At 44.1% G+C, this 23378-nt stretch overlaps 1 protein-coding gene across 2 annotated transcripts in view; it reads left to right on the top strand.

Moving 5' to 3' along the window:
* The window catches only part of CMTM8 (CKLF like MARVEL transmembrane domain containing 8), a 97922-nt gene that overhangs the window by 13816 nt on the left and 60728 nt on the right, over positions 1–23378 (top strand). Inside the window, exon 1 of one of the 2 annotated variants that reach the window (XM_086720574.1) lies at positions 3078–3673. The exons of the other annotated variant lie outside the window; for it this stretch is intronic. Within the exon in view, the coding sequence (XP_086576700.1) occupies positions 3623–3673 (51 nt within the window). The 5' untranslated portion in view covers positions 3078–3622. Of the gene's footprint in view, positions 1–3077; positions 3674–23378 lie in introns of those variants that run through there. 2 annotated transcript variants of the gene reach the window in all.

Genomic DNA, 23378 nt, shown 5'->3' with positions numbered 1-23378 from the left:
TGGGCCCTTGGCTTTAATCATCTTCTGCCATCTTGCACCAAGGTGGAAGCTCTGCAAAGGGTTTGGATGGCAGTTTCTTAAAGAAAATATACAGAGAAAATATACCAGTAGGCACGTGAAAAGATGCACTTTCTCCTCAGTCTTTGGGGAAATGCAGATCCAAAGCACAGTGAGATATCTCTTCACACTCCGTAAGATGGCTTTAATTAAAAAGACAATAATAAGGCCCGGTGAGGATGTGGAGGAATTGGAACCCACAGGCACTGCTGTTAGGATTGATAAATGGTCTCTGTGCTGACAGCTCAGAGCCTGGAGCCTGCTTCGGATTCTGTATCTCCCTCTCTCTTTACCGCTTCCCCGCTCGAGCTCTGTCTCTTTCTGCCTCTCAAAAATAAAGAAACTTTTTAAAAAAATTAAAAAAAAAAAAGGACTGATAAATGGTGTGGCTACTTTGGAAAAAAAAATTGGCAACTCTTCAAAAGGAAAAACAGAGTTATTATGTGACCCAACAATTCCATTTCTAGGCATATACTCAAAATAATCTAATAAAACAAGCTTCCAGAGAAAAAAATTGAACATGAATGTTTACAACAACTTTAATCACAATAGCCAAAAGGTGGAAACAACCCTCATGTCCATCAGCTGATGAACACTACCTGATAAATAAAACCTAATATGTTCATAGAGTAGATTATAAGTTTAGCAATAAAAAGGAATGAAGTATTGATACATGCTACAGCATAGATGACCGTTGAAAACATTATGCTGAGTGACAGAAGCCAGACACAGAAGGCCACATGTTGTAGGATTCCATGTATGTGAAGTGTCTAGTGTAGATAACTCCATAGAAGTAGAAAGTAGGTGAATGCTAACAGGGCCCGGCTTTGGAGGGGCGGGGGAGGGAATGATTGAGAGAGTGACTGCTAATGGGTTTGGAGTTTCTTTTGGGGATGATGAAATGTGCTGATCTTAGATACTGGTGATGGTTGCCCGGCTTGGTGAGTATACTAAAACCCACTGAACTGTGCATTTTGAACAGGTGAGTTTTATGGTATATAAATTAGATCTCAAAAAAGCTGTTAAAAAAGAAAAAAAGATGGAAGCTCAAGGTCCCCATGAGGTTCAACAAACTGTCAGCATGAAAACTCCCTTTGGCATTCAACTGTTCCCCGGGATTCCCATTTCATTTCATTTTTGGCCTCTTACGGTTCTTTCTTTTCATGCCAGCTCAGCAACATGTTTAAAAATATTTAATGTTTTATCTATACTTGTTTCATTTGGGAGGATAACCAGCCTGTCATATCACTAGAAATTGAAGGCAGAATCCTTTAATTTAAAATTCTTTTTAGTAAAGACATTGAACACCATTTATTTTTTTATATTTTGGCGGGGGAGGGGCAGAGGGAGACGGAGGGAGAGCATCTTAAACAGGCTCCACACTGAGCACGGAACCCGTCTTGGGGCTCAATCTCACAACCCTGAGATCATGACCTGAGCCAAAATCAAAAGTTGGCAGCTTAACTGACTGAGCCACCCAGGCATCCCATAATTTTTTAATTTTAAAAAAGTTAAAGTTGCTAAGGAAATTGTAAGAACAGTACAATGAATTTCCTCCTCCGTTCACTGTGATCTCTCAAATGTAAATATACTACTTCATCCTCCCTCACTGTCTATTTAATATTTTTGTGGAACCATTTCAGAGTAGGTTGCAGAATTCATGACCGCAGATACCCCAGATTTTTTGGCTTGTGTCTCCCAAGGACAAGAATATTTACCTATGGAACCATAGTATAACTGTCAAGTTCAACAAATGTACCCTCGATACTAAGACAGTTCATACTTCAGTTTTACCATTTGTCCCAATAATGCCCTTTATATTTATTCACTTTTTCCCTATCCAAGATATATTCCAGGATCATGCATTGCATTTAGTGTCATGTCTCTTTAGTGTCTTTTAACCTAGAACAGTTCCTCAGTCTTCCTATCTTTCATGACTTTGACACTTTTGAAGAATCCAGGGGAGTTGTTTTGTGGAATGCTCCTTGAAGTGGGCCTGTCTGATGTTCCCACATGAGTAGATTCAGGGTACATTGTCAGGAATACCACTGTAGTGATATGTGCCCTTCCTGGTGCAGTGTATCATGAGGCACGGGTCACTGCGGAGTCTCCTGATATTGTGGAGTCTCATCATTAGTAAATCTAATCTCTAACCTGAAGCCTTTTCTTAATGCTAAACATGGTGTATTTCTGAGCAGAAATGGCAGAATTTAGAGTCAAACAGATCAAGCTTTCAGTCTTGGCCTAGCAGCTATTAGTTCTGTGATCATAAACAAAATACATGACATTTTGAAGCCATCTGTAAAACATGTCAAATAGTACCTACTTCTTGAGACTATTGAAAAATTAAATTGAAAATTAAATTCAAATTCATGTAAGTTGTTTAGCATAGTGACTGGCACAGGAAGAACTCATAACTGTTGTTTGGGGGGAACTGATGTTACCCAGGTGTGATAGGGGACTCCCTTTCCCTCAAGGGCATTGGTGAAACTACTCAGAATCTCAGTAAAGGAGCCTGAAGGCCTCCCATAGGCTTCCCTAATTCACAAAGAGCCAGTGTGCTCTTCGTCTTCTCTGCCTTCTCACCCACATCCCCTGACCCTGGCTATTCCCATTTTCAGCGTCCATAGGAAGCCCACTTGCCTGAGTGTTGGGCTAGTTTCAGGCATTGACCAGCGATGGACAAGAGGCTCTTGGCAAATGCAAGTGGACCTCCCACTCCGTTCTCCTCTCCCTCTTGTTTTGTCACCTTCCCTCCTGGATTACTCATCCTCCTTACCTCCAAATCCTTCTCCCTCTATTATGCAGGGAAACTCTCCAGTTTCTACCTCTAAATTTGTGTATCTCTCCCAGTGGGAACACCACAGAACAAAGGCTCTTCTCCCAACTGGACACCAGCCCCCTAGAGGGCAGATGGTGTCATGAGTAGGAACCTCTTTTCCTGGAACGTGATCTTATTTTAGTCTGTTCATTGTGCTGCTTCTGCAACAGTAACTCCATGGTATTTGTCTTATCTTTAAATCAGCTTGTGAGGACAGTGCACAGTTTGAACCTGTATGGTGAGTACCTTCAAGGAGACGCTGCCCTGCTGGAAATTAGAGCAATCAATTGCCTGTGGCTAGCCTTGGACGCCATGGACGTTTGCATAGGCATTTAAGCCTGAATTCCAGGGGAAGATGGGCTCAGCTGAAGTTGTATCACACAGGATTTTACTTTGTAGAAGTGAGTGTGAGCGAGGGCCCTGCAGAGTGATGATGCCACCTAGTTTATTTCCTTATAACCTGTCTCATCGATGGGTCCCACAAAATGAGCATTGGATGTTGCATCTTCCGTGTCTTATGCCACCACCCACTCCTTCTCCAGGGAGTGGTTTGTCTGGGTGAACTTGTTTGGTGAGGCTACCAGACCTTCCGTATGAAACTGAGGGATGTCTTTTTCACCTTTGATATTTTTTGCATCAGTGGGTGATATTTGCATGGTACTGTTGTCCATCCCTATCTCATGAGAAATTCCTTAATCTTAAAAAGGAGGGGGAAGCAAGAGAAAGAAAGGGGCAGTGTTCAGCATGGTAAAGGCCACTGGTATCCCAGGAGGCTGTGCAGTGGGCGACGGGCAGGTAAGACCTATGGTTGTTGCTGCTGCTGACTCACAGGCTTGGGGAGTCCGTGCTCCAAGGAATGGAGCCACCTTGGAGACTGTATTTGAGGGTAATGAGGATTTGTGAGAACTCTCTTGTTTTGCCCAAGCTTGCAGGACTCTGAATATCTTGTCGTTGTTATCACCCTAAATTGTGTTGTTTTTTTCTAATAAAAGTCTTCGTTTCAGAGAAGCCTGTGAAACAGAAATGAGAATGGCCCCCAGACTGGTTTTGTTGGCCTGAATAGTGTTGAAAATCAGAATTAGTTGCCAATATGAAAAAGATATTTTAAGAAAACCTACATTTCCATGTTCTCTTGGAAAATGGACAAATGTACAGCATTGGACTCACTGTCCCTCTTGGCAATAATTCTTTGGAGCCGAGAAATGGCTGCCACCTGCATGTAAGAGTGTTGGTCAAGATGCACGTTTGACTGTTGTGACAAAGACCAAAGTAAGTGGCTTAAACAAGATAGGAGCTTGTTTTTCTCTCCTTTGACAGTCAAAGTGCTAGTTGTCCAGGGCAGATAGAGTGGCTCCATAGCTCCAGAGTTCCAGCAGTTTCTGTCTTATTTTCTCTCTGTCTTCCACAGTGGGTTCTATCTCGTGGCCCCCGATGCCGCTTGGTTTCCCACCATCACGTCTGCTCAGTAGGAAGGGGAAGGGGAGGGTGCACCATTCAAGCCCCAACCTGAAAATTGTGTGTATCATTTCTTCTCCCATCCTGTTGACCAGAATGTACTGGTGTGACCGCATTTGGCTGCAGATAAGGCTGGAGAAGGGTGGTCTCATCTCTATGGCCACGCGAATGGCTAAAATCCAGTTCTCACTAAAGCAGTGAGTAGGCGAGAGTGGGTGTGTGGACAACTAGCATTCTGTGCCGCCACAGACCAAGAGTCATTGCCATTCACTGCTTTAATCCTGATGTGTTTCATTCAGGGATGTTACCTGTTTGGTCCCTGTAAACAGTTGAGGTTCCATTCTTAGCTCTGCCTTGATGTTCTCATGCAACACACTTCTGTGTTTTTATACTCTCTGCTGTTTAGAATTCCCTTCCTTCTCTTTCGGGCCTGGCTAACTCCTCCTCAGGGCAACTTGCCCCTTCCTTCCCTTCCCAAATTGAGTTTTCTCTTTTTCTCATCCTAATACATAAATGCTGATTTCTACATTATACCTTTTAGTTTACAAAGTACCTTTATATATTCAGTATACCAAGTGCCTGGCAAAACGCTTGGCACATCACAGACTAATGATCCCTACTATTTACTGGACTTTGGGGTTACTGTCCTAAATTTGGTCTCTTTTATCTGACCAGATGTGCTTCTTATCTCCCCAGCTGTATGCACAGGAATGCCAGGGCTCAGGCCTTCCAACATTTCTATGCTCTGTCTACCCTCATTCCCTCAGTGCTTTCCAGAATCATGGCTTTACACTCTCTCTGTCCAGGACTCCCAGTTTCTACTTCCAGCCTGGACCTTTCCCCTGAATCCCAGATTTATAATTGCCAACACACCATCTCTCCTTGCGTGTCTCACAGGCAACTCAACCCCAAGTACCAATTTTGGGGAGATGCAGAGGACAGAGAAAACTGTAAAAGAACCTCTGAGAATGCAGTCAGTAAAATCCAGACTGTGTCATTAGGACAGTTTCTCCAAAAAACAAATTTTAAACTAAAAAAACAGAAAAGAGTAATGGAGGAGAAATGTATAGATTAAGAGAGACTTAAGAGACAAATGTCAATCAGTTGCAATATAGAGACCTTACCTATTTGGATGCTAATCCAAAGAAACAAATGATAAAAAAAAATTATGAGACAATCCAGGGCTATATGAATATTAATAAGTTTCGATATTCAATAATTATTAATTTTTTTAGCCGTGACAGTGGTGATTTGGTTGTTAGAAAAAAAAGTTCTGAAAAAATCTACCCAGAGTGTTATCAGTACTCATCACTTCCAGAATTTCCACCCTCAGCCAAACTAACATCCTCTCTTGTCTTATTTTGACAATTGCTCTCTTTTTTTTTAAGCTTATTTATTTATTTTGAGAGAGGGGTGGGGAGGAGGGGCAGAGAGAGAAAATCCTAAGCAGCCTTTTCGCAGTCAGCACAGAGCCCAATGTGGGGTTGAACCCATGAACCGTGAGATCATGACCTGAGCCGGATGCTCAGGAGTCGGATACTTAACCAGCTGAGCCACCCAGGTGCCCCGACAGTTGCCTCTTCACTGGCCTTTGATCCCCCAATCTTGTTCTCAGCAGAGCAGCCAGAGACCCTACTAAGATGTATCACATTATGCCACTTCCTGCCTCGTTTGGAGTCAGAACCCAAGGTTATTCAATCTGCAAACTCCCCTCCTGGGTCAGCCCCTCCAGCCACTGTGGCCTCCTGCGTCTGCTTTACTTTTCGTGACATTTATATCACCATTGGATGATCCTATCTTTTTTTTCTGATACTCCCTTTAGAACGTGAGCCATGTGAGGGTAGGATCTGTATTGTCATGACTGTATCTCGAGGGCTTAAAAGAGCTCCTTGCTCATAATAGGCACTAAGTAAATGTTCGTTTAAGGAAAAAAAAATTTTTTTTGATGGGAAGAGGAGTGGAGGGCATTAGGAAAGAAGTATTTTTACAAAGGCTCCTTGGAGCGAAGAGGCAATAATGAAAAAACAAAGCTGTATGTAGCCCAAACTATGAGGAAGCACGTGGTCATCTAGAGCCTACTCTTGTCACTGTATTTTTCTTTGCTCTTTTCCCGCCGTGGGACAATCTGTGTTGTTTTATCTGACATCTAGTTGTCAAACGGGAAAATTTTGCTAATCGGCTCTCACTGGCATTTGAATTTCTTTTTGGGCTGAACCACTGTCCCTTGAGCTCTTCGTGTGTGGCTAATACTCCACTAGTTGCAATGGGGGCCCACAGGAGGCGGCGTGCTCTGCCCTCTGGAGAAGTCGCAGACTTGCAGAGACAAGGCTCCCGCCCATACTGGGTGTATGCAAAATGAGCAGCGCACGGTAGGGCAGTTAGCTTCCTTTCCCATATGTGAGCCAGGGCATGAAGTAACCGGGCGGGGTGCCATCTTCCGTGGGACATTCAGCATTTCAGGCTGGGCAGTTGACTTTTGTCCGGGACTGTCCCTTCCAGGGCAGGATATTCACCATTTATGGCTCCAAGGATTTTATCTCGACAGCAAAAACATTTTCAATATGTTTCGCACATGGGCACACATCTCCCCAACTTTGAAAGCTGAGGTAGCAGAGGAGGAATAAGGAAGATACGAAGGCAATCCGTTTCAGAGACTCAAATACACCATTAGTTTGTGGCCAGAAAATGATGCTCTAGATATGTTGAGGTGCCTCTGGGATCTTTTCTGAAATTGTTTGTAATAATTTGTAATTACAGCCCACTTCTTTCTAAAAAGGGTGTGAAGGGGTGCCTGGGTGGCTCAGTCAGTTAAGCATCCGACTCTTGATTTCAGCTCAGGTCATGATCTCATGGTTCATGAGATCAAGCCCCACCTAGGGCTCTGTGCTGACAGCTCAGAGCCTGCTTGGGATTCTCTCTCTCCCACTTTCTCTCTCCGCCCCTCCTCTACTCATGCTCGTTCTCTCTCTTAAAATAAGTAAATAAACCTAAAAAAAATTTAAAAAGGGTTTGAAGTGCTTTATGAGTACATGTAAACCCCCATTTAAATATACACTGAAATTTGGGGCGCCTGGGTGGCGCAGTCGGTTAAGCGTCCGACTTCAGCCAGGTCACGATCTCGCGGTCCGTGAGTTCGAGTCCCGTGTCGGGCTCTGGGCTGATGGCTCAGAGCCTGGAGCCTGTTTCCGATTCTGTCTCTCCCTCTCTCTCTGCCCCTTCCTCGTTCATGCTCTGTCTCTCTCTGTCCCAAAAATAAATAAACGTTGAAAAAAAAAAATTAAAAAAAAAAATAAATCAATAAATATACACTGAAATTTAACAAAACAGAAGTGGAAAAATAATCTAATTTGAGAGAACAGGAGGAAGGAGGTAAGTGAGCCCAAGGGCTAGGACAGGGCCTCTGGTGGGGGACCACATGCTGCCTGTCACACACTCTCTGGTGCACAAGCTGGGGGGGGATTGTCCTTCTGTGGCCGCCATACTTTTTCTTATCATGCCTATTATTTTTTCCCCTTTAGTCCTCAGGTTGTATTATTATTTTTTTAATTAAGTAAGTTCTACACCCAACTTGGGGCTTGAACTCACGACCCCAAGATCAAGAGTTGTATGCTCCACCAACTGAGCCAGCCAGGCACCCCCACATTGTATTTTTTATTGAAAAATCTAAGTAACTGATTTAACTGATTCTACGACATTATTTTAAAAGTGGAAATAAACAGTAGACATTCTAGATGATTCGTGTCTGTCTTCAACACCAGCCTGTGATCTCAGCTCACAGAGGCCACGAACTGTGTCTATTCATCTTCGTACTCCAGTACCTGGAAGATAGGAGGAACTCGATAAATATTTTATTGAATAAATGAATGGTGTTACAGTTCTTTTTACTGGAAAGGAAGGAGCCAGTCAATTGAGGGAGAGTTTTTGTTTTGTTTTGTTTTGTTTTGTTTTGTTTTGTTTAACCCTGGGTCTGTTTTGAGAGTTCTCTCATGTGGGCAGTTATTTTTTTGTTTTAAGATTTTAGTTTTAAAGTAATCTCTACACCCAACATGGGGCTCGAACTTACAACCCTGAGATGAAGCGTTGCATGCTCTACTGACTGATGCAGCCAGGCGCCCCTCATGTGAGCAGTTATGTCAGGAATGTCGAATGGTGTCCTGGGTCTAGTTCTCAAGAAAACGTGGGAGAAACTTTTTAGGATTCATGTGGCCTTTACTCGTAGAGGGGAAGTTGAAGGCCTGACGCTGAAGGGCAGTTTGGTTTAACAGAGGAGAGTCTCCAGGGCCCCAGCTAACGCAGTCTAGGTGCATACCTTCTGGTCATCTGACCTGATCCAGGAAGGGAGCTTAGAACCCTTAGGGAGGGTGGAGAACAGTCCCTAAGTAAACTGCTTCCAGGGCAACAGTGTGTATGCACTCTAGGTGGTTCTGCTTGAGGTTATGTAACACAGCGGAGAAGAGCAGTCACCTTGCATAGAATTCTATACAAACGTACACCCCCGTCCTCCTAAAAAAGACTGTAGATGCAAAAGTGGGTGAAACCCGTAGATTCCATAGACTCGTTAAGTATACTGTGCATATATCAGTGTCTTCGTTTTGGCAAAGTGCTGTTGTTACGTAAGCCCCCACTGTTGGGAGAAGCCGGGCCGTGGGTCCAGAAGGCTTCTGTCCTATTTTTGCACCTTCTTATGAATCTGTGATTAATTCAAGATGAAACCTTTTTTTAAAAAAGCAGGGTCATTGGCAACAGAGCTGGATTTGGTGCCACAGTACCCCGTGCTGAGTGGTGACTCTTCTCTTAGCACGTACCGGGACTGGAAACTGCACATTTGCTCTTTGCCTCGGGAATACAAACTCCATGGAAGGGGAAAGGGATCCATTTTGTTCACTGCCAAATTCTCCAGTACCTAGCGTGGGGCCTGGTGCCCATTTTTTTTGTACTCGAATGTTTGAGTGATTTAAACTCTCAGAGTGTTCTGTCCTTGTTACGGTGAGAACAATGCCACTTCCTCAGGACCTTGGGAGAATTAGAGGTATGTAATGTTAGTAAAGCTCAGGGCCTGCTGGAGAGCAAATGCTCGACTCCAGAGGTCAGCAGACTTTCTGTAGTGGACCAGTCAGTGTATTAAGCTCTGCAGGCAATATAGCCTTGACTGCCCCTACTCACCTCTGCCACTGTAGCACAAAAGCAGTCATAGATAATGTGTCAGTAGTGAATGTGGCCATGGTCCAATGAAATCTTATTTATGAACACTGAGACTTGAATTTCATATACTTTTAGGGGCGCCTGGGTAGCTCAGTCGGTTTAGCGTCTGACTTCGACTCAGGTCATGATCGCCCTAGTTTGTGAGTTCTAGCCCCGTGTTGGGATCTCCACTGTTGGCACAGAGCCTGCTTTGGATCCTCTGTTCCCGCCCCTCTCCCTGCCTCCCACACCCCGCTTACACTGTCTCTCTCTCTGTCTCTCTCAAAATAAATAATAAACTTAAAAAAAAATAACTAAATGAATATCATACAGTTTCCAAATCATGAAGTATTCTTTTTTTTTTTCCACAGCCATTTAAAAATATAAAAACCACCCTTAGCTTGTGAGCCATAAAAAACTAGGCAGTGGGTTAAATCTGGCCTCCAGGTCCCAGTTTTCTTGGTATGGTAGGCATTGCCATTTGGGGCAGGTTTGTTCTCCATATTGCTGGCCACAGGTGCACACAAGCTGTGGAAACTAGGTCCTTTGGTGGCAAAGTTAATTTTCCCTCGCAAAAGGGGATCTGTGTAATGGATCATCTCTGGGCCGGGAGCAAGGCTGCCCCTGTGGCCTAAGTCAGCCCAGCCTGCATTGAACTCTGGAAGCTCCATTCTCCATGCGAATTCTTTTTTTTTTTTTTTTTTTTTTTTTTTAAATTTTTTTTCAACGTTTTTTATTTTATTTTTGGGACAGAGAGAAACAGAGCATGAACGGGGGAGGGGCAGAGAGAGAGGGAGACACAGCATCGGAAACAGGCTCCAAGCTCCGAGCCATCAGCCCAGAGCCTGACGCGGGGCTCGAACTCACTGACCGCGAGATCGTGACCTGGCTGAAGTCGGACGCTTAACCGACTGCGCCACCCAGGCGCCCCTCCATGCGAATTCTTAAAAATCCTCTTGCTCTAGGCACCATGTTGTAGAGTATTCTCCACGTGAACTTGTCTTGTGGAAAGGTCAAATAGATTCGGGTTCAAACCCTGCCGGAACAACCCATTCAGCTCCATGAGCTTGGGAAGGTCCCTCAGACCCTCTGAAACTCATTGGTCTCCGTTTAAAAATCCGAATGGGGACGTAGAGTAGAGCCATGTTTGTGGCTGCTTCGTGTCTTTTATTTTGGGCCAGCTAGCATCCATTAGGTTCTTTTTGGGCCAGCTAGCATCCATTAGGTTCTTTTTGGGCCAGCTAACATCCATTAGGTTCTTTTTGGGCCAGCTAACATCCATTAGGTTCTTTTTCTGCCTAAAGTACTTTTGCTCACCTAGTACATTAATAGGTTGCTCTGAGAACTGACACAAAACAATATATTAAGGACCTAACACTTAATCACCATTTTAATTGGGCACCTTCCGTAATATTTAAACCTAGATGACGTAAAGGAGTATCTGTCTAGAACAGAATGAGGTAAGATTGTCACACACACACACACAGCTACTCAGTTCACTCAATTTGAAGTTTTTCTTCAATTTTTTGTCTTTCTCAGAATTAGCCTGACACATACTCATATTTTTTTTCAGAGTTTTACTTAAACTTCTCAGATATTTTGTCCCTGAACAGGTTGGAGACCAATGTGATACCGCTTTTACTCTTAAAATCATGAAACACTTCAGCTGATAATACTGTTAAATTATTACTAGCTGAATTATTTTCTTTGTGTTCAGATAAATTGTAGATAGATTGATTGGGTGACGCCCCCTAGTAAAATTTTTCTTTTAATTTTTTTTTTTTTTTACATTTATTCATTTTTGAGAGACAGACACACAGCACAAGCAGGGGAGGGGCAGAGAGAGAGGGAGACACAGAATCTAAAACAGGCTCCAGGCTCTGAGCTGTCAGGACAGAGCCCAACGCGGGGCTCAAACTCACAAACTGTGAGATCATGACCTGAGCTGAAGTCGGACGCATAACCGACTGAGCCACCCAGGCGCTGCGCCCCCCCACCCCCCAGTAAAATTTTATATTTTGTCTTTGTGTATGCTAGGAATTACGATTTTCTGCCAATTCAGAATAAAGTTAATTTAGAACATTAGGGGAATAAAAGTTTAGTGGCATATATAAATGCCTCTTAGAAGGCTTTTCAAAGTTGATTAGATCAATAGAGTCAATACATTTTTTAAAATAATTTTTTAAATGTTTATTTTTCAGAGAGAGAGAGAGGGAGGGAGAGAAGGAACTTGAGTCGGGGAGGGGCAGAGAGAGAGGTGAACAGAGGTTCCAAAGCAGGCTCCGTGCTGACAGCAGCTAGCCCGATGCAGGGCTCAAACTACGAACCATGAGATCATGACATGAGCCGAAGTCAGATGTTCAACTGACTGAGCCACTCAGGTGCCCATAAAGTTTTTTTAAGCCCCAGTGCAGGGCTTGAACTCATGACCCTGAGGTAAAGACCTGAGTTGAGATCAAGAGTTGGACACTTAACCAAATGAGCCACCCAGGTTCCCCAAACCAGAGTAAATATTTTATTTTATTTTATTTTATTTTATTTTATTTATTTAACATTTATTTATTTTTGAGACAGAGAGAGACAGAGCATGAACGGGGTGGGTCAGAGAGAGAGGGAGACACAGAATCAGAAGCAGGCTCCAGGCTCCGAGCCGTCAGCACAGAGCCCGACGTGGGGCTCGAACTCACGGACCGTGAGATCATGACCTGAGCTGAAGTCGGCCGCTTAACCGACTGAGCCACCCAGGCGCCCCCAGAGTAAATATTTTAGAAAATTATTCGTTCAAAAAAAATCCACATTATTTCACGTGTTCCCTCAACCTTACAGAGATGGCCAAAATGAAGCCTGTTGAGTCATACTTTGGCTGTGAGTGAAAATGTGAAAATTATCTGGAGGCTCTTGGTAGGAAAACCGGAGAATCTGAAAGTACACTCATATGCCAACTGGTTCTCACAAAGCAGTAGTTCTGTGCTTGAGGTTTGTCAGTGAAAGGGACAATCTATCCAGGGCTTTTAAAAATTTTTTTAAGTTTATTTATTTTTGAGAGAGAGGCAGAGAGAGAATCCCAGGCAGGCTCCATATACCGTCAGCACAGAGCCTGATGGGGGGCTCGCACTCATGAGCCACGAGATCGTGACCTGAGTCGAAATCAAGAGTGGGACATTCAACCAACTGAACTGCCCAGGTGCCCCCATGTAGGGCTTTTTAAAAGAAAGCATTTATGAAGGGGCACCCGGGTGGCTCAGTCAGTTAAGTGTTCGATTCTTGGTTTCAGCCCAGGTCGTGATCTCACAGTTCATGAGATTGAGCCCCATGTCTGGCTCTGCACTCGCAGTACAGACAGAGCCTGCTTGGGATTTTCTCCCTTCCTCTCTCTCTGCTTCTCCCCTGCTCGCTCTCTCTCTCGCTCGCTCGCTGTCTCTCAAAATAAATAAACATTAAAAAAAGCATTTATGAAATCTTAACTCACATGATATATACTATTCACTTGACATGATGCGTTTTGTTGTGGGTCATAAAACTAAGGTTCCAGAAGATTGGGTCGCTTGCCAGACACCGCATGGCTAGCCCTGGGATCTGAACCCATGCAGCCAGACTGCAGAACCCATGATCTTTTTGCAACATCTACGTGGCCAGGAGTCTGCAAACATAGGATTATACGTAATAGATCCTTACCCTCAAGGGACTTAGAATTAGCCGAGGAACTGACTTTCATGCTTGAGGGTAACTAGATGAAAATACAGCCGTCATTTCTAAAGCCCTTTTTTCCAAACAGGCTATCTCATTTGAATTTCCTGCAACTATAAATCAACTGAGGGGCGCCTGGGTGGCTCAGTCAGTGGAGCGTCCAACTTCGGCTCAGGTCATGATCTCGCAGTCTGTGAGTTCGAGCCCCGCGTCGGGCTCTGTGCTGACCGCTCAGAGCCTGGAGCCTGTTTCAGATTCTGTGTCTCCCTCTCTCTCTGACCCTACCCCGTTCATGCTCTGTCTTTCTCTTTCTGTCAAAAATAAATAAACGTTAAAAAAAAATTTTTTTTTAATAAAAATAAATAAATCAACCGAGGCACATGCCATTAGCTTGTTTTCCTGGTGAGGAAACCAAAACTCAAAGAATTAGTGGCTGACCTAAGGTTATACCAGCAAGTGGCAAAACCAGAGTCCTGATCCTTTGTCTCTAGCGATCTCCTTCATACCAGAAGTCGCAAAATCATCTACAAACAGGGAGCAGGCAGGCAGCATAAATGAGCAAAGCGGGCCAGTCATTGGGCTGCACGGAGCAGTGGGTTTGTGGAGAAGCAGAGATTGTGCCTTCCGTCTTTGAGGCCCTGCCTCGTGGCTGCAGCTGATCGTTGCCAGGGAGGAGTGAAGGGCTCAATGGTAGCAGATCTTTTGATTTTCAGAGAAGCTGTAAGTCTGAATTTTTTTTAAGTTTATTTATCTTGAGAGAGAGCGTGCGGGAGCCGGGGAGAAGCAGAGAGAGGGAGAGAGAGATGTTTTAGCTGTTGTGATTAATGCTACTACAGACATGAATGTATGACTATCTCTTTGAGATCATGCTTTCAATTCTTTTGGGATTAAACCCAGAAGTGACATTGCTGGATCCTATGGTAGTTCCAGTTTTAATTTTTTGAGGAACCGCCTGCCATACTGTTTTCTACAGGGGCAGTGCCATTTTACATTCTCACCCACAAATACAGTGGTTTGAGAATTTTTAAGAGAAGGTTCGTAAGAAATAGTGTATTAAAATTCAGACTTATGGGGGCTCCTGGTAGCTCAGTTGGTTAAGTGGCTGACTTTGGCTCAGGTCAAGGTCTCATGTTTGTCAGATCAAGCCCCACATTGGGCTGTGCATTGGGATTCTCTCTCTCTCTCTGCCCCTCCCCTGCTCACGCATGCTCTCTCTCAAAACAAATAAATCAACATTAAAAAAAAAAAAGGGTTCTGGAGATGGATGGCCATGATGGCTTCACAACAATGTGAATGTATTTAATACTACTGGACTATACACTTAAAAATGGTTAAGGTGGGGGTGCCTGAGTGGCGCAGTCGGTTAAGCGTCCGACTTCAGCTCAGGTCACGATCTCGCGGTCTGTGAGTTCGAGCCCCGCGTCGGGCTCTGGGCTGATGGCTCAGAGCCTGGAGCCTGCTTCCGATTCTGTGTCTCCCTCTCTCTCTGCCCCTCCCCTGTTCATGCTCTGTCTCTATCTCAAAAAAATAAATAAACGTTAAAAAAAAATTTTTTTTTAAATAAAAATAAAAAAATGGTTAAGGTGGTAAATTTCATGTGGTGTGTCTTTTACCACAATTTTTCAAAATTGGGAAAAAAACAACACTATTGAAAAACACTATGTGTGCTAAACAGAATTGGCCATTGGTCCTCAAGTTTGAGAATTTGAAATTTGGTGGATACTCTGTGGCCTCTAAGACAAACTCTGATTGCATTTCCCCAAATGAGTAGGAAGTGAGGTTCAGACAGCCATGGTGTCAGGGAAGGCTTCCGGAAAGAGGTGAGATCTGAAAGGAGGCTTTAAAGACAGATAGTAAAAAAGAGGAGAGTGGTCTTTCCAGGCTAGGAGGGGTAGTGTGAAAGGAGAGAGAATGTACAGTAAGTGCTGAGCACAATAGCGTGCAAAATATTAGCTCAAGTAACAATATCCCCAGTGACACCAATTATGCTCTCAATGGCATGTTACTAAGAAAACCAGTCTGATTGAAATGGGTGCATAAAAAATGTGGGACCAACCACCAAAAACCGCCGGCAAATTGCATACCTAATGATGAAACTTAGAAGCATTCTGTTCTGAAATCAGGAACATAAGTATGTATGTCCATTATCACCATTTATATTCATCATAGTATTAGAGGCTCTCACCAGTGTGGCAGAGCAAGAAAAAGAAATAACAAATATAAGGATTGAAAGGAAAGAAATCGAGCTGTCATGATTCATAGCCGATATCAATTGTCTACAGACAAAACCTACCAATGATTAGAATCACAGTGTTCAGCAAGGTTGCTCGATATAAGATCATAATACAGAATTCAATCCCGTTTCTGTATACAAGCAATAAACGGTTTGCAAATATGATTTTTAAAACTTACATATGACCTTTATGGAGGAAAACTATGAAACTTCATTGAAAGCTAAAGATGGAAAACTATACCATGTACATGAATGAAAAACATTAATACTATAAAGATGGCAATTCTTTCCCAAATAATTACATTCAAAGTAATTATTATCCACGTCACAAAAATTTTGTGTGGGTAAGTATAAGGGTGTGTAACTTAAGCTGTTTCTAAAATGTGTTGTATGTGAAGCAGTCTGAAGCCAAATTTAGAGGACTTTGGTACAAGAATACGGAATTTAGATCTGATCTAAACACTAAATGGCAGTGTTTCTTACGTCAGTTTGTATTTTCAGGGATTAAAAAAAAATTGTGTTATGTTAACATGATAAGCAAATTCTGAACATTCTGAACTTTCCAAAGGGCCTCCAGGTGACTTCAGGGTAGACTCTTGTGTTTGTAGTCACCTTGGTGCTAAGTTATAGTAGAATGTCATAGGCTCAGGAGAAGAGAACAAGCAGACTTGTGTAGGCCATGTGGGGTGACAGTTCAGTAAGAGGGTTGCAGCCACTAGAGAAAAGTGATCAAAAAGTTCTTATCACATAGGATATGTCAGATGATACTGGTATAGTGAACACAAAAGAACGAGTGTGACTGCTGTTAGCACCATATTTGAGTTGCAAATAGTGGTCCAGTTTCATGAAATCTTACTGCCTAATAATAACTGATGTTGATTCCAATTTCTTTGGGTTTATGGTTTTGTGTTCTGTTTAACTTGCAAATTTGGCTTGGTTTCATCATTGTGGAGGAACCGTAAGATGTGTACGTTTGGTTCTTGCTCATACTGGCACTACATGGCTTAGCCATGACTGGAGGTTGTTTTGAGAATTATTTTCGCTTTTGGGGTGCCTAGGTGGCTCATTTGGTTAAGTGTCTGATGCTTGGTTTCGGCTCAGGTCATGATCTCACGGTTCGTGGGTTCGGGCCCTTCATTGGGCTCTATGCTGACAGTGCAGAGCCTGCTTGGGATTTTCTCTCTCTCCCTCTCTCTCTTTCTGCCCCTCCTGCTCTCTCTCGCTCTCTCTCAAAATAAACTTAAAAAAATTATTTTCACTTTAAAGAGGCCCATACCACTATTCAAGATTGAGAAATACTAAAATAGGCTGAGCAGGGGGCGCCTGGGTGGCGCAGTCGGTTAAGCGTCCGACTTCAGCCAGGTCACGATCTCGCGGTCCGGGAGTTCGAGCCCCGCGTCGGGCTCTGGGCTGATGGCTCAGAGCCTGGAGCCTGTTTCCGATTCTGTGTCTCCCTCTCTCTCTGCCCCTCCCCCGTTCATGCTCTGTCTCTCTCTGTCCCAAAAATAAATAAACGTTGAAAAAAAAAAATTAAAATAGGCTGAGCAGGACTGGGATATGATGTAGATTTTGTTTTTGTTTCTCTGCTGGCAATCTGCAGGATAGGTGGGAGGTGAGAGACAGAGGTGAGTTTTGGGTAGAGAATAACATTCGTTGAAAGTCAACTGTTGACGGGGCTTTAAGCAAAACAATCCTGTGAGTTGATTTCCTAATTTTACCAAGAAAAAAAAAAGACAAATGAGGAAACCGAGGCTTGGAAAAATTAAGTGACCAGAGCTACAGAGCTAGAAGTGAAGCAAGTGGCATGTCCATTCAGACTGCATCCCTTTGCTACCAAATTATAATCCAGGGATGAATGATGGCCTTCCTGGGACAGTCACAGCTGCATCCAGAAAAAGGAATGAATCTGGAAACCTTGTATCTTGAATTTTCCTTTCCACCTAAAGGTCTGAGGTACCCAGCACCTGCCTAGGGTATGACGAGGTAAGCTAGTGACCCTGGCATTGGAAGGCCTGGTCCTCAAACTCTTCCCCTTAAGCCACATTCCTCTCATGTGAGTTTACTTTTTAGAGGAGCAGGTGACCTCTGTCCCCACTCTGGGTACGGCTAGTAGAAGTTAGATTCATGGCCTGGGTTACTGTGGTTTTTTATTTTTTTTTAAATTTTTTTAAACATTTATTTATTTTTGAGAGAGAGTGTGAATAGGGGAGGAGCAAAGAGAGAAGGAGACACAGAATCCGAAGCAGGCTCCAGGCTCTGAGCTATCAGCACAGAGCCTAATGCGGGGCTCGAACCCACGAACCGTGAGATCATGACCTGAGCTGAAGTCAGTCGCTTAACCGACTGAGCCACCCAGGCGCCCCCTGTGTTACTGTCTTTTTTTTTTTTTTTTTTTTTTTTTTTTAATACTTGGTGATTGAACACAGGATGTAAACTTTGTCATGGAGGTTGGAAAAATAAGTTAAGGGAGATGATACGTCCTTCAACCCTTCCGGTGATCTTTTGCTCTTGTTATCTGCTATCCAGATTTATCTTGTGGTTTGATTTTTAACAGTCTGGTCTGGAAACAGAGACTGTTTCATGGCTTTCAAGGCGATTATTGGGCAAAATATTCAGAAAAATCTAAGCATTCCTGTGCTTGAGTTTGTGTGTGGTAGAAATGCCTGCTTCCCTCATTCAACCCACGTCACCTTGGGTTGTACCTCCTCCCTCCCCCATGGTGCAGGCCAGCTTGAAAGTGGGGCAGATTTTGAAGAGCCCATCAGCTCCTTGTATAGAGATGCCATATTGCACAGTTGAGAAGGCTGGGGGCTGCCTGTTTATGAAGGACTTGGATCCCCAGCCCAGGCTCCTGACTCCCAGTCCGAAACCCTCATGTTGCTTATACATCACAACGTTGTGTTTCTTTTTTCTTAAACTTAATTTCTAAATAGCATATACTAGGTACTATGTCTGCATGGCTCAAAAGGCAAAATTAGGAAAAGCTGCATAGATATCTTGTTGTTCCCCGCCACCCTCCCCGCCACTCCTGCCATTAACCCCATCTCTTACATAGGACAACTTTGAGTTTCCTGTTTATCCTTCTGTTGTTCCTTTAGGCCAGAGTTTCTCTACCTCAGCACTATTGACATTCAGGGATGGGTAATTCTTTGTTGTGGGGGGGCTGTCCTGTGCTTGGGTGGGGGGGCGGGTGCTTATCAGCGTCCCTGGCCTCTACACACCAGATGCTGGTAGGCCCCTGCCACCCCCACCCCAAGCGGTGACAGTCACAAATGTCTCTAGACGTTGCCAAATGCTCCCTGGGGAGCAAAATTGTTCTTGGCTCAAAACCACTGCTTTAGACAAATAGATATACCTGAATATATATCTTTATTTTCCATCTCTCATCGCTTCTCGGCCTTTTGGCTAAGATCAAGTGTATTTTCCATCTCTTGTCCATTTAAAGGTAGCAGTCTATATTCAATTGACCCTTGAACAACACGGGTTTAAACTGGGTGAGTCCACTTACACTCAGATTTTTTCAATAAACACGGTACAGTACTGTCAATGTATTTTTTCTTCCTTATGATTTTCTTACCATTTTCTTTTTCTAGCTTACTTCACTGTAGGAATATAGTATACAATACATATAACATAGAAAATACATGTTAATTGGCTATATTAGTAAGGCTTCCGGTCAACAGTAGGCTATCAGCAGTTAAGTTTCGGGGGAGTCACAAGTTAGACCGTGTCGGGGGTCAGTGCCCTTAACCCCCACATTGTTCAAGGGTCAACTGTACACAGTTCCTCTTCCTGAGATACCTATCTATATTTATTACCTTTACATGTAGAGATATCCTAGAGATCCCTGGATCAGTAGCTGGAGGTCATCCTGACTTTGGCAGCTGCATAGCATTCCATGGTGTGGAGGCACCATAATTGAATCAACCAGTCCCCTCTTGTTGGGCGCTTCCTTCCGGTCTGCCGTTACTCAACTGTGCTCGGTTCTTCCTTGTGCAGGTGTACCTGTGGGATAGATACCCAGAAGCGGGGCTTCTGGATCAAGGGTAAATGCATCTCACCTTGGTAGCTGTTGGCAGATTTCCCCTTCACAAGGGCCATGACCTTAGATATTCCCATCAGTGATGATTGGGAGGTCTGCTTCCCCTTGGCCTCACCAGGCGTCCTACGAAGCCTTTGGATTCTTGCCAGTTGTAGGTGAGAGATGCCTCATGTTTCCTAGTAGAGCAGCGTTGCATTTATTTTAATAGTCTTATTCATTCTGGGCAGGAGCTCAGTGAAACTCTGCCTTGTCTGCTTCCCCCTGAGGGGCAAGTACCCTATGCTGCTCTGTTTGGGGGGCCTCTGTCCTTGCCATGCCCTCCACTAGGAATGTTTTCCTCCTTACTTTCAAATTTTTCACTGTTCTTTGACGCCCAAATGCCACCTCCTCTGAGAAACTTCCCAATTTTGCTTTATACCCCACTTAGCGGTCCTTTCCTCCTCCTCCATTTTCCCTCTGGCTTTACCACAGCTGCCTTGTGCTGTCGCCCATCACAGGGCTGTCACGTTGCCCAGAGTCAGGTGGGAGTCCAAAGTTGGACGGGTCTGGTTTCGAATTCCAGCTTTGCCACTTACCATCATAGGCCTTTGGTCCAAGTTCTTAACCTCTCTGAGCCTCACTTTCCTCACCTGTAAAGTGGGAACGATGCTTCCTTATAAGCCTGTGGAAAAGAGTGACCAGAGAACCCACGTGAAGTATGCAGTAGCATATGGGCATGTAATAAATGTCAGCTCCCTGAGAGCAGAGCCATCATTTGTTTGCTACAATGTCTTCCGTGTATTCCTGCACACAGTAAAGAAAGGTATCGCATCTGTTCCTTAAAAAAACAAAACTATAGGGGCGCCTGGGTGGCGCAGTCGGTTAAGCGTCCGACTTCAGCCAGGTCACGATCTCGCAGTCCGTGAGTTCGAGCCCCGCGTCAGGCTCTGGGCTGATGGCTCGGAGCCTGGAGCCTGTTTCCGATTCTGTGTCTCCCTCTCTCTCTGCCCCTCCCCTGTTCATGCTCTGTCTCTCTCTGTCCCCAAAATAAATAAACGTTGAAAAAACAAAACAAAACAAAACTATAAAGGGGATAGTAATTTATTCAACAAGTATTTGAGCACCTATTGCGTTTCAGGCATTGATCTCAGAACTGAGGATTTAGCAGTGAAAAGAGACAAAATCTCTACCTTTGTGGCTTACATTCAGTTGTGGTGACAAGCGATTAACAGAAGTGACTGATAACCTTATCAGTATAGACACATCCATTTGATGACATTTCTATAGCACCATCCTTTTTGTTAACCGCGTCAAGAAGTATTCATTTTTTCGCTATGGCATGGTATGTTCCTTGGGGACAGGAATGATTGCTTTTTGAGGAACCTCCTCGGTGCCTTGTATGATGGAGGGAGCCCCTCCAAGGCGATGCTGTCCAGACTCCTTCTGGGGCCTGCCTGCTTTTACAGTCTGTTACCTGCCGGTTTGCCTGCTCCTGAGCCCTACACCTGCTTTCACTCCACTGGAAGGACCTCTAAGTTCTAGAATGCCCCTTGCTGTCTCATGTCTGCTTCTTTGTACATGCTGTGCCATTTGCCCTGAGTAGTTTCCTTGTCTGCTTCTTCTGGCCTGTATTCTTCTGGTCCCTGTTAGATGTCCCTTCCTTCAGGAAGCTGTCCTTGATCAAGGACCACCTCCCATCCCTGTCTGGGTCACATGCCAGGTTTCTGCTTTAGTAATGATCAGGACTTCCTTTTCATCAGACTTTGGCAGCCTTATTTTCAAATTGCCAGTTTGCTTGTCTCGATCTAATTGCTAAGCCCCCTGGGAGTAGGGACCTGCGTCTCTCTCATCTAGTAGTGTGTCCACAGTGAGTACCTGATGGCGGAGGATGTGCAGATGGATAGTTGAAACATGCACACATGTTCTAACTTGTCTTTATGCGAGTCAGCCCAGTTGGAACCTGTGTTCCTTTGTGGGAATCTCGTTTTCCTTTGCCACTCCCTGGAGACAGGCCACGCATATTCTGCTTCTGGCTCTATTACTGGTCTGATGACCCTTGAGAGATCACTTATTCTTCTGGAGCGTTTATTAAATGACCTACTGGGGCTGCAGAGTTGCTTAGGTCTGAGGGCTCTGTTGATACCGTATCCTATGGGAATAGGGTTGCATGAGGCACCGTGTTGCTTCAGATGTTCCTGCTGGATTTGAGGTTCCACAGGTCAGGCCCCTGACTTTTCCACCCAGGTTTTTCTCTGGAAGAGCAGTGACGAATTCAAACACAGGGGGACATGGGGCGCCTGGGTGGCTCAGTTGATTGAGCATCTGACTCTTGATTTCAGCTCAGGTCATGATCCCAGAGTTGTGGGGTCAAGCCCATGGCTGGCTCTGGTGCTAAGGGTGGAGCCTGCTTGAGATTCTCTCTCCTTCTCCATCTGCCCCTCTCCCCGGCTCCTGTGCTCGCTCGCTTGCTCTCTCTCTCTCTCCCTCCCTGGGGTAAAACAAAACAAAACAATAACCAAACACTGGAGGACAGAAGGAGCACGTGTGTGCACGGGCGCGTTGATCCTGCGCCTGGCCAGTAGAGGGCAGGAGAGCAACCCACCATAATGTCCACATTTTAATTATTTTGATAAGCTATCGTGAGCTTCCCTTTTCCACTCACCTCCTGTGTGTTTGCTCCCAAAGGATGGTTGTTTTCCTGGAAGATTTGTGGTCTAGCCACTGACCAGAGATAATAAACCATCCTGTTATGTGTTCACGTAAGGAGATGATGCTGGGAGAGTTGCTCCCTACTTTTGAAGAGGGATCACACCATTTCCTTGCTTTGAATTGACACGGTCTACCTAAACCTGAACTAAGCCTTTCTCTTCTGTGAGCCAACATTTGTGACTGAAACTCACCTTGTGGAATAAATGGGGGCCTCCCGCAGAGAACGTCCCTGCTGGTGTCAGCCCCGTTCACTACTGGGGTGGATGTCCCAACCTGCTCTGTTGCAAACGCAGCGGTATCATCACAGCATCTTGTGGGAAACGGTGATGTTGAAGGAGATCAACTTTTTCTGTGGTTCACCAGCCTTATCTGGAAGAACATTTAATTACCAGCTTGGTGTAGTCAAGGAAAAATAAAATTCTTAAACTCAGGGGGATTTGGCAATTTAAAATAAAGGCCTGTGTGGAGGAAAATAAGATCTGTGTGTGGGAGGGATTTGGGGAAATCGTTTGGGTGCTAATTTAAGGACTCGGAGTGTTTGTTTATGAAGGAGCCCTGGATAAGAATAACATTTTAAAAGTCAAAGATGGTGAGAAACTCAAGGGCAAAGAGGTCTGATTTGTGTCCTCCATCAGGGCTCATGGTCATTAGCCATGTGCATTGTTCATAGAATTCCAACAAAATCGTTATAATCTCCAAACTAACTACAGACTTTCTGTGGATATTGGAATATGTTAAATATGAGAAATGCTATAGACATGTGACTTTACTTTTTGAAATCTTTCATTCTCCTAGAAATTTTCGGAATAAGAGCTCTTGGTGTGTTTCCAGGGAGACCCTAGGAAGGGATGTTCCTTACATTCAGCTTCTGCTTATTAAATTAAAACAAGTCCGATTTCGTATTTCATTTGTTCTCCTGTCATTCAGCCCCTCATCAGATGAGGTTCACATCTCAAAGAGTACTGTTTCCATAGAGAATATTCTGTGGGAAGTGAGAGAATGTCAAGGCACCATTTCTAAATGTAAACACTTCTTCTTTCTACCCCTCCTTTTTGAAGAAGAATTCAAAAGAGAGCATTGGTTTAAATCAATGAAAATATTGGCGTAGGTTCCCCTGTATTGTGTAAACATGTTGGAATGCCGACTTTTATCTGCTTGCCTCTCCCTACTCTGGAGATATGTTTCCCTTCTATAGGAGTCATCAACTCAAGGGG

This window comes from Puma concolor, chromosome C2, assembly GCF_028749965.1.
Source record: "Puma concolor isolate L17-30 chromosome C2, mPumCon1.1.hap2, whole genome shotgun sequence".
In the NCBI taxonomy this organism is placed as follows: Eukaryota; Metazoa; Chordata; class Mammalia; order Carnivora; family Felidae; genus Puma; species Puma concolor.
The sequence above is the reverse complement of the archived record's forward strand: the minus strand, read 5'-3'. Positions and strand labels throughout refer to the sequence as shown.